Source organism: Glandiceps talaboti, chromosome 17, assembly GCF_964340395.1.
Source record: "Glandiceps talaboti chromosome 17, keGlaTala1.1, whole genome shotgun sequence".
Lineage (NCBI taxonomy): Eukaryota > Metazoa > Hemichordata > Enteropneusta > Spengelidae > Glandiceps > Glandiceps talaboti.
In genome coordinates, this window is record NC_135565.1 from 4924142 (window position 1) to 4935791 (window position 11650).

The 11650-nt window shown below is 36.3% G+C and overlaps 1 protein-coding gene across 2 annotated transcripts; it reads right to left on the reverse strand.

Moving 5' to 3' along the window:
• Positions 1-864: 864 nt before the first annotated feature.
• LOC144448508 (uncharacterized) lies at positions 865-5689 on the reverse strand. 2 transcript variants are annotated; one of them, XM_078138771.1, is made up of 3 exons: positions 5551-5689; positions 2095-2297; positions 865-1602 (listed from the first exon to the last, which is right to left on the reverse strand). In XM_078138771.1, exons 2-3 carry the CDS (start codon positions 2252-2254, stop codon positions 1355-1357), a joined length of 408 nt encoding a protein of 135 aa, XP_077994897.1. In that variant the 5' UTR covers positions 2255-2297; positions 5551-5689; the 3' UTR covers positions 865-1354. The 2 variants fall into 2 exon arrangements, with proteins under 2 accessions (XP_077994897.1, XP_077994898.1); XM_078138772.1 differs by lacking the exon at positions 5551-5689 and adding an exon at positions 3807-3918.
• Positions 5690-11650: the final 5961 nt, after the last annotated feature.

Sequence of the window (11650 nt, forward strand, 5' to 3'; positions counted from 1 at the left end):
TCATTTTAAAGTAACACACATTTTCCCGGAGCGTATGTGATGTAACGTTGCCGTGCAAATGATCTTGTTTTTATAGCTATGAGTAAATACCTCGATTACAACACTCCGGTTTAATAAACACTGTTTTTATTACATTTCTCATAACTGTAACTGATATTTCATGATAATAGCAATTATATCATGCACGAGATAAGTTGAACAAAAAATGTCCGATATATACTCTGGTCATTTCACGTCACGACATCGCGCGTTTATATCATGACAACGCATGCACATCTACGTCACTGGTTGTGCTGTGTTCAAAATATGAGTCAAAACGTTCAAAATTGCTATTACTTTCCCCAATTCTTTGATATTACTGGCACTGGTATAATTGTTATCGTCCAATATTTTTCGTCGTTCAGCCGAACAATACTCGTGACCTAAGTCTACCGACTCGTAGTGAAACCACCACTTAGGTCACTCATATATTCCTTGGCTATAGGAAGAAAACTATTGGGGAGTGTCTCTAATTGTCACATACCAAGCAGGATAAGCACATAGTCAAACCCTCAATATATCGAACTTCTGTATATAAGTAGTGAACAAGTTAATAGTAGTAGAAACTGTCTGATGACGAGAACTGTGTATAGAATGTTTAATCTACAACTCAACTCTCCAAGCACACCAAGCATGATGAATTAAAGATCTGTTAAGATAAAATGTTCTCAGTTCAACAACGTTACAAATAGCTGACATTTCGGGAGTACAAACTTCTATGAACTAAAACCTAACACTGTTGAAAGTGTATATCCTATGATATATATATATATATATATATATATATATATATATATATATATATATATATATATATATATATATATATATATATATATATACAATCCGAAATTGATTAAAAACGCACGTGGTGATGATTTTCATCTTCCGCTTTCTGGTTCATTTATAGAAAGCGGAACTTTTTGTCGCGAAATGTATAGCCCAAAGAGTCTATGATGTAAGTGTGTATCGAATAAATAAACCGGTGACAAAGGGTGAAAACGAACCCAGTCTCTTAAACGCAAACTTAATGAAATATTTGTATTGACAAAAGTAGATTCGATCTAGACGTTTTTAATTCAATTATCGTAGAACCTAAAGCCTGTGCCCGGGTTTGGTAATATACGAACGTAAATCGATTCAAATTTACAACCAAAGATTGATTTCTAATGAAATAAAATAAAATGTATTGTTGCTGTTGGCGGGTACTATTACGTTTTAACTCTTAGTTCGTGTGAGTTGAAAGTGTGAGTTCAATAAATTAAAAGTTAAGTAGAAATATTTTTTTTTATATAATATGAAGTCAAGTTTTTTTTCACAGCCTCTTTATCTTTTTCCGGGACCGTTGATCTTCCAAAAGTGAACAGACAAATCTCTGTCGGAAGTCCTCGAATAACCTTTGACCTCCTTCCGGTACACGTCTGACAAATCCTTCTTTCGTCATGTAGATAAGTCCCAAACCGTTCATGTGAAATTTGTCAATTTCTGCTCTCTCCGTCTTGTACTGCTCCGTTGCCCATAGTAACCAAACGATCACGTGGTCCCGTGTCCACTTCCGGGGATCTACAATGTGTTTAAACAAAAGAATGATAAATATATGAACATAAGGGTGAGATATGGCATACATATATTCTTAACCCAGAAGTGAAAAGCTGAGAGCAAATAACAAGAGTTGGAAATTCCCTAATACATAATACTACAGATTTGAATCCGGGAATACAATAAAATGTGCCTAACTCTTCGTACGGGTCATAGAACATGATGAATCAAAGCAGACGTCCAATTAATTCATGCTCGCCTCCGGGCCTTACGCCATGCAGTAACTAATTAGCAAAAACTTACACGATTATATCATATGATATATCATATAATACTTTTTCCTCAAGTGGACCCAGACACTATGATATGCAAATCAGCCAAATTCAATATTGCGGGCAGAGTAAGCGAGTACACCAAGTTCATTCTGATACGTATCACGTTTGTCAGTAAACAAAAATCTGTTAATCCGGACTTTTCAATCGAACGACCTCGAAGCTTTAGAAAATGACCCCTCACCTTTCGGAAATGCTGCCTGTCTAGCTGAGGGCACAGAGCCAACTACGTCACATAAAGGGGGTGTCAAATCGCAGTTATGTGTCGTCAGTGTGACAAAGCCCTTTGAGGATGGCATCTGTAATGTTCCATTTCGACAAACAGCCTTGCAAATATCTGCCATTGTGTAGGTCAGGTGTTTTATCTGTGCTCGTCTCCTGAGTGTCCTGATGAGATAAGAAAGAGAAAATTGATGAAAGACTTGGAAACGGAACGACAGACTGATAAATTCGCACAGACAGGCAGACAGACAGACAGACAGACAGACAGACAGACTGACTGACATATTATATACATACATACATACACACATACATACATACATACATACACACACATACATACATACATACATACATACATACATACATACACACACACATACATACATACATACATACATACATACATACATACATACATACATACATACATACAGAGTTAGTGTACGATATATATCCTTATACCTAAGTCTACGTCACGTGTATAAAATGTCTTCTAATCATGATATGAGGATATATATTCTTTTCCAGAAATAAAATAAAACTGAAACCAATACATTGAAAGTAAAAAAATACACAAATAAATCAGTTGAAAAGGAGAAGCAAGCGGTCTTGACATGTTTGTCAGAAATTACACAATGAGTGATGCAATGTACGTCCCCAGATTTCTATTTATAGATAGATAGATACACCAAGTCCGGCTCTTTGATTTGTTAAAAAAAACCAGGTAAAGTATCAGTTATTGTTCTTGTTGCTGATTTAAGGCATGGGTTGTTATGTGTTTATTTTGTGGTATATGATTGGTCAGTTTTACTGTTTTTTTTGTCAGGTGATGTACAATTAACTGAGATTTTCAAACCGAGCTTTGACTAGCTGGATATATTATTTACATTCACACACGTTTTGAAAGAAAAATATGCAATACATACATCATCTCAAAGGTAATATTCAAAATTGATTAAATCTTATTGGGATAATAGTTTGGTTTAATATTTCATCGGTTTGATTATTTTTGAGTTGCTATATATTTCACATTTATAACCTTGATCAAAACACAATTTTCCGCGTTTTAAAAATAAACTAAATGATGTTATTTTTTGTTCAAATTTTTTCGACTTAAATTGAGCGCCCCCCCCCCCCCCCCGGCCCAAATAAAAAGATGTAAGTGATAAGATAGTCGACGTAAAGTCCCTATCTTATTTCTCTGTGCATACTTTAATGCCGTTTTGCAAAAATGTACGTCGTTACAATATATGGGAGATAAAATCTTTCGTTTCAGTCAATTTAATGACCCATGCCATACAATTGTACATTCAAGATTCAAACGTTATATTATTACAAATAAAATAGAATACACACACAATACATTATAATGTAATGTAAAATAAAACCGTGCTTGTAAATTTTCAAATATAATTATAAAAATTGTCATTTAAGAAACATGAAAATTAAAAACATTATAAATACTATTAACTTATATAGGGAAAATGAACATAATAAAATTGCAGACATAAATATAATCGACATTGGCGCGTTTTTCATATCAAGGGTATGATAGTAATGACTTTGGGCAAAAAATATGTGAAAATATGAAAAAGCATGTCAAATAACAATAAAACGCAAACTCTGGGGAAAAAATACCAAACACTGGGGGAAAAAAATACACAACTTTACCTCACCGAGCTGCTACTTAGACCAAGCGTGGACGATTGTACATTCAATGTTGTACGGTAATGTACTTGTTTTTCACTCTGAGTCTGGATACAAGCTCAAATCTACTATATACCTAAAACTACAGGTCTGGGAATTTTCTGACATTAATTATGTTTCGAGTCTTAATTCCGTAAATTGATGATTGATCTATAGAGTATAGTGAGAACAGCATGGAAATTACGAATGTAGGAGTTATACTGTGGGCTTCGGCCAATCACAGTTAAGAACACACAGCGTGCGGCAAACGTTCGTAGAAACTTGATCGTGTGTTTAAAAGTTAATAATTCAGGAATTCACTGTTTTTGTTAAATACACTTTTTTTCCGTTTAGGATTAATATTTTAGTGAATAAAAAGCAATTGTCTGACTGACAGAGCTATTGAAAAAGTTAATCCTGAAAAAAAGTCGACCCAATCATATGAATCCATTATTAATACACTTAAGATAACACTATGCCTTAACGTGGGACTCATCGATCAAACATAGGACTTTCAGATTGCACAATAATGTAAATATAATCGAAGGCAGAAAGTTTTGTCTATGTGGATATCTATTACGTTATTTTCTCATTTTTTAATAAATATTCGCTTCCATCGCTAAACCTTATTTTCTTACAAATTTATATAGTTACGGCTGGAATGTTCAGTGTCGAAGTGTCTATGCCGTTGGTCAACAAAAAATAAGAAAAATATTTTATTTCGTCGGATATTAACTTTAATTTCGTTTATGTTCACTTGACCGTGTTGATACGTCTCCAGGATACGCTTAGCATACAAATTATTTTTTTAATATTTGTGTTTTGTTTAGTTTTTCAATAATAGCGTATCAGCGGTCCGAACCTCAAATATATAGCAGCGTTTTCTTCAGAATAATTGTTACAAATAAAAAATAAAAGTAAAATAAATGGCTAGTAAAATTCGAGACTTAAAACTATAAAACTATTCAAGTAATTGTTAACATTTGATAACTAATGCGAAATAACTTACACATGACTTTGTATGTTTTTTTTTGTTTTTGTTTTTTGGAATATCGATGGTCTCACGAACATTGCCAGACGATTTGCTCTATAAAATCCTGTTATGTTGTCTAGTCGTTGTGTTTCCTTTGATCCGCACTACAATGCGAAGACGGAAGTAAAACGCGATTCAACAAATATCCTATTGTCTACGTTTTATGTACGTTGGGCAAGCACCTACTTCAGATCAGCGACGTTCCAGCAATAGTGACTAAAACAACATTTAATGTTTTCAAATGCTCTGTCAGGATTTAGACGTAGAAACGTACGGATATATGCGCTTCAGTACAAAACCATAGACTCCAGAGTTATTTTTAAACAAGTATTAGCGGGAATTATCATCCCTAGAGCTACTTAAACCACGATAACTCATGTCAGTTCTGCTTTTTAGTAGGGGTATATGAAGACAGCGACCCAAGGTCAGCAAATGTTGACAGATGGAGCAAAGCGTCTCTGATGAGTAAACCCATTGCAAACCTGCATGCATAATAACTGCTTGACGTTTATAGTATAGGCGAATGAATCTGAAGTGGAGCTCGGCTTATTCGACTGAGAGCAATGAAGAAACTTTTATAAAATTAGGGGGCCTGAAATTCGTGTAAATTGGAACAAACATGAGTCGGAGACGACACAACATTCATGAGGGAAGGTGAAGCGAAAATTATATGCATGAGTTATAACTTGCACTTACCTATCTCAGTATTCGTCTCGACTGACTTTCTTACATGTAAATAAAGCAATTGCAAGTCCTAACATCGATAACATTAAATCTATATGGTATGTATCTGTATGATAGAATTTACTATAAAACGCACTGTGCTGGAAAGAAGTGTCTGTCGAGTCACGAAAACAATAGGGGCGAAACCATTTCGTGCGGAGGGGGAGGGCTATGTGAAGAAGTAAATTAGCGAGAGACAGAGAAAGACAGAGACAGAGAGACAGAGAGACAGACAGACAGAGAGACAGACAGACAGACAGACAGACAGACAGACAGACAGACAGAGAGCGACAGAGACAGAGACAGCGACAGACAGACAGACAGACAGACAGACAGACAGACAGACAGACAGACAGAACATTTCTATACATTAAATATTGATGAATTCACAAATACTAAGCTTAGCTAAGCGATTAATTCATTTGTAATAATACACTTATTTGACCGAAATACACTGGTCTGTTTCTCTAGCTGCCTGTCGTATGTTACAACATTGTGTACCCCTCAGTGCATACCTTATCACCCCTTAAAAAAGTATAACCGCCTAAGTTTGTTATTTCCGTCGACTAAACTTGTTTTGACGACATTTTCGTAAGGTACACTCAGCAATCACGTGATTTATGTGACATTTCGTCGAACTTCCTCTTTTTACTACAAAAATCGATGACAACATGTTTCAGTCTCGCGGGTCGACTAGAATCAAAACCCAGCACTGTGACAGATGCTAAATGTAACATAGACATATTGTGCCTGTTAGATTGAAATCATAACTTCTGCTTTGTTTTTATCTTTATCTATCGTTATATTGTTTCTTGTCATCACCCAATTTTCAAATTGATAACGTATATTCCTAAACAAAATATGGAACTCATGTTTACACTTGTCTAATGACGAAATACCAATGTGTGTTCATGTTATCGTCTGCGCGTTTTAGTTTTCAAGGAGAGGAACATATTATTTACTTGTACCTCACGCAAGCACAGGTAAGGCGTTCGCGCAAAAAACTCGCGGGATCTATACCTTAGTCGGTCGACTGAGGTTTAAATAGGGGCCTTGTCATTCCAAGTCGAAAGCGAGAAGTGATGAATACTTGGTCACGGGTAGTTTAAGGTTGAAAGAAGAAAAATGCTGGCGAATGATGTCTTAATGAAAATCATAATTTATAGAACCGATAGACAGTGTCCTCAAGGGGTATTTTATCTGTCAAACATGCAGGGGATCTTTGGGTCTCATTTTGGCTAATACACTTCACCTACCTATACAACTTTCGTAGTGTAAGTCACCGAACTACAACACTCGTGAAGTTTTAATGTGAACCATTAATGTATGAAACAACGGTTGTTTTTCTCGTTAAAAAAGAATGAAATGCAAGTTGGAGCATGTACCTAGCATATATCAATAACATAGTTCCCCTATACGTCTGTTGTGTGGTAAATTTGAATCGGGTGATAGTCGGTGACACGTATCAAAGGCTTATCAAGTGAAGTGGTACTTAACTCACTATATCTTATCAAAAGGGGAACTACCACCCGATAATAAAAAATCAAGGACTTACGTACGTACGTAGATACATACATATATACATACATACATACCTACCTACCTACCTACCTACCTACCTACCTACCTACATACATACATACATACATACATACATACGTACGTACGTACGTACGTACGTGCGTGCATGCATGCATGCATGCATGCAGACAGACAGACAGACAGACAGACAGACAGACAGACAGACAGACAGACAGACAGACAGACAGACAGACTGATTGAATTGAAACAAGTATCTAGCGAATCGAAGGATATACTACCAGTTCTGTGTAAAATACTACACGTGCTAATACAACAATGTGTATAGTATTGTAACAATCTATTATGTCTCGCCTCGCCCTAAATCATGTCAGGAGCAGCGCCAAAGAGCAGATTTGTGGTTTTAATTTAATATGTTGTTGAAGACCAAAAATGATCTTATTAATATAATTGTAGGGAGGGTGTATAGCTGTTCATCTTATGTGTCCCCCTCCCCCACTGGCGGTGAAAGATGTCTACCCTCCCTCTCTCCCTCCCACTTGGTTTCAACTTCCCGTTAGCCAACTGTCCTGGAATATTGTCGAATGTTTTACGACTCATTTTGACGTACACAATATGTGCCCCTCACTCACAATTCCATGCTTTCCCCTCCCACTGTATTACAATCAGGACTTCCCCGTTACAACCCTTCCCAATTTGCTCCCCTGCCACACTACCGATTAGAAATATTGCCCGCCCACCTAGAAATTTCGGAAAAATATTTTGCTAGAAAGGTTTCGTTGACTGCACCTGTCATGCCCGTCTGTCTGTCAATCCGTCTGTTCATTTTTGTCTGTCTGTCTGTCTGTCTGTCTGTCTGTCTGTCTGTCTGTCTGTCTGTCTGTCTGTGTGACTGTTTGGCTGGTTTGCTGACCTGGTCTTCGTATCATCTATATCTATATAGTAGACGAGTGCAAAAAATTAGATTGTTTCTAGCAAAGCAGTGAGTAACGTATTTTTATTTTAAGACAAATATACCTTTTGATACTTTCATCTCATTTTAATTTTCCTTCTAAAAATATATGATTTAAAATATATAAAATAAATGTCATCTCGTGCTTAAAGTTTGACTTGGTGTAATGCATTCTTTTTATTTTATTACATCCCATAATTAGGTGCAACAGTATTCCGGCAATACGTTAAACTGAATTTGCGTCCCTGAAATTTAAAGCGGTGAGTCCCGCCTGAGTCTTCGATGTAACAGCGCCCTCGGTGTCGCTTCCCAACTACTGAGCAGGTGTCCAACCTAGTATAGTTCATGCATGGTTACTCATGGCCAGTGACTTATGACTTAGTGTTATGTGATACACTACTCTACGAAATCCTTTGTTCAAATTCAGCTATTTAGGGACAGTCATGAGCAACAGTGGAATATGTCAAGAAATCGCAACTAGAGTCGTATATAATGAGAATAAAGACAGCTATAAATGGTCATGTGACCCACCCTCAATCGTGACATCAGATTGGCGACCAAGTTTACGGGTGTGGAATAAAGCCTCGCCGAGTTTCGCTGTCGCAAAATTGCAACAGTTCGATAGAGTTAAGTTGATTGTTGACAGAGTAACCTACATAGATGAGTTTACATGAATGATAAAAAATAAAAATGAAGATGTCTTCGAATTTTCATAAAAATAACGACTTTACGTTTATTATTCGACATCCACAACATTCATCATAACAAAACGCATTTTTTAATTTCCTGAATATTACAATATAAGCATTCTTTTGAATTTATCTACTAGCAAACTAACCGTTTCCCTCAAAAATGATATTTAATTTGTGAATTAGTTGCCACAGTGAAAAAAAAAAAGCTTCAAAATCGCGTTTACATGCTTGAGTGAGTTTGGTTTGTTCAGTTACTGTATAAATTGTTGACTTCAAAATCTGAATCATATTTGAAATGGCCTTGAGATCTAACTATTGTAAATCAGCTAACTAGATTAATAACTCGACATGTAGACTATAAAACATAGACATGTAGTCGCAAAAATAGTCAGTAAAAGAATAGTAAAATTTACAGTAGGGAATGAAAACATATACTCGTATTAATGCACAGTCACAGATACGGAACCTTGCTCCACACCGTTGTTTCATTAACCTCACCATGGGACACATTATTATAAAGTCAATTGTACTCCCCTTCACGTTAAAGTTCTGATTTTTTTTCCTACGATACTTTTTTTCTGTCGTTGGTTGAACATTTTCGTTGATATCGGAAAGAATACCTCAGAAAACCATGAATTGTGTTCACTTGATATTGGCGGGAAAGAGCAGACGACAATGATCTGTAGTCTCAAATCGTTCGTGTTTACAATGTTGCAGTGTTCCAATGATAAATTATAGGGTAATTCCTAATAAGAAAACTGCAAATTTGAGACGGCCATATATACAGGCACTAAAATAATATAGATTACTGTTCATGGTACATTTTGTTAGCATTTAAATATGACGAAACGGGAAGTATCCCAAATGAAATGCTACATGGGGACAAATCAACAAATGGATGTCAAAGGTCATCACGAGCGAGCTCCATTCTCCATTCAGAAATCGACAACTCAGTTGGCATGTGTTTGTGTGCGCACGTGCCAGTGGCTTACATACAAACACATTTTTTTTATTTTCATTCACATAAAAACACGTTTCTAAGGAAATAACCAACTGCGTAAAGAATGTTGCAGAGTGACTTTAACAGGACTGATTAATTCATTTAGTACAAAAAGACCGAAACTGGCCCTGTCGTTTTAATTCTCTAAGAAAAAAAACATCATTTTTCCAGTAAGTGTAACTTCAAATTATGCCCCAAAGCAGAGCAATCCTGGATCTTACACGATAACACCCCCACCCCTCACCAAAGTACTACATAAGTCACACACTGTGTAGTTCTTTTCTCTTTTAACGTTGTGTGTAGCTTCATACTACAGAAGTAGAGAGTGTATACGCCCCTCCAGTCCCCCCACCCTGCCAATCATGACGTCACCAGTATTTATTTGTGACATGATAAAGTGTAATGATTTGGTTCGTGTTCTTCCGGTTAATATTTGGGAATTTCCCGACCCAATCCAAACTATTTGTATTTAACACGCTACGGTGGTATTTAAATATTAAATCTCTAGCGTATGGATTACCGCTATGACAAAACAGTGAATCAACTTTACACGTCGATGAAGGCCCTTGATACATAACCCATTTAGCATCATGTACCTGTATCGCTTCAGAACCAAGTAAGTCATTTAAACCCAGCAAGAGTACCAACTTTGAAGTCATTCACCGATCGCCATCTTTACGTCTACACACTTGGGATTGGCCGACATTCTTCTAATTTGACAGGAGTAATCGAATGTTCAATACTTGTAAGTGCTAGTATTTTTCTATCTCATTTAACTTATGTACGCTAACCTGAGTCTTGTCCATTCAAACATAGTTAGTTTAGATTTTAAGTCAATCGTTTTATAGCAGTCTACTAAACCACCGACTGTCACACACACACACACACACACACACACACACACACACACACACACACACACACACACACACATACATACATACATACATACATACATACATACATACATACATACATACATACATACAAATACACGCCGATCCCACCCCATCCCAAAACACACACTCACACACTGTACAAACAGATGCACAGTCATTCCCACTACACAGCATAAAACTATGCGTCATGTATACTTACACAGCTCAGATTTCAGAAAATGGCTTAGTTTATTACAATAAAAGTATGAAAGTCAATTTAATTACTTGCTTGAATGATTCAGAAATGAAACAATTAGTGTTTCCGTGGTGATATCGTTCAAGAATCGTTCAATCTCTATGACTTTATTCATAGGTCAAACGTCATTCTGTGGATAACATTGCTAATAATACTAAAGTAATTCCAACGACTGAATGTATGAACAAATATGTAAAATTCAGAGTCGAAACAAATGTACACATTCGACCATTTATTTATTCCTAGTAACGAGGTTACTAGGAATTGTCTAGGTACCGGTTGTACACTAGGTTGAGACTAGGTTGTCTATTTATAAACAAGGCAATGTCTGTATGGTTCTAATTTAAAACTTACACAAAATCACCCACCCCAACCCATCCACCCACCCACCCACCCACCAGCATAATTCAACATTAACAACTTCATTATACACATGTGTTTGATTTGTCGGTTTTTATGGTATATTTATGTACAGTTGTATCAGTGAGGTGGCTTTGCGGTGCGGTGAGGTGGAGTTGGGGTGTGAATGTAAATATGAATATAGCTGTGTGCGATCACTGGTACAGTACACATACATCTTTTTTGCGAAACTTCTATATCTGGAAAGTGTGCGAATCATTTGACCTCCTTTCTGCATTACACCATACAGCTGGGGTCAGTGAATGAGCTTCTATTTTACTTTATGTCTCATGCACGAATATCTAAGACCCGTGATAATTTTACAGAATTTGCCATGACACTGAAAAGTCTTTAGAT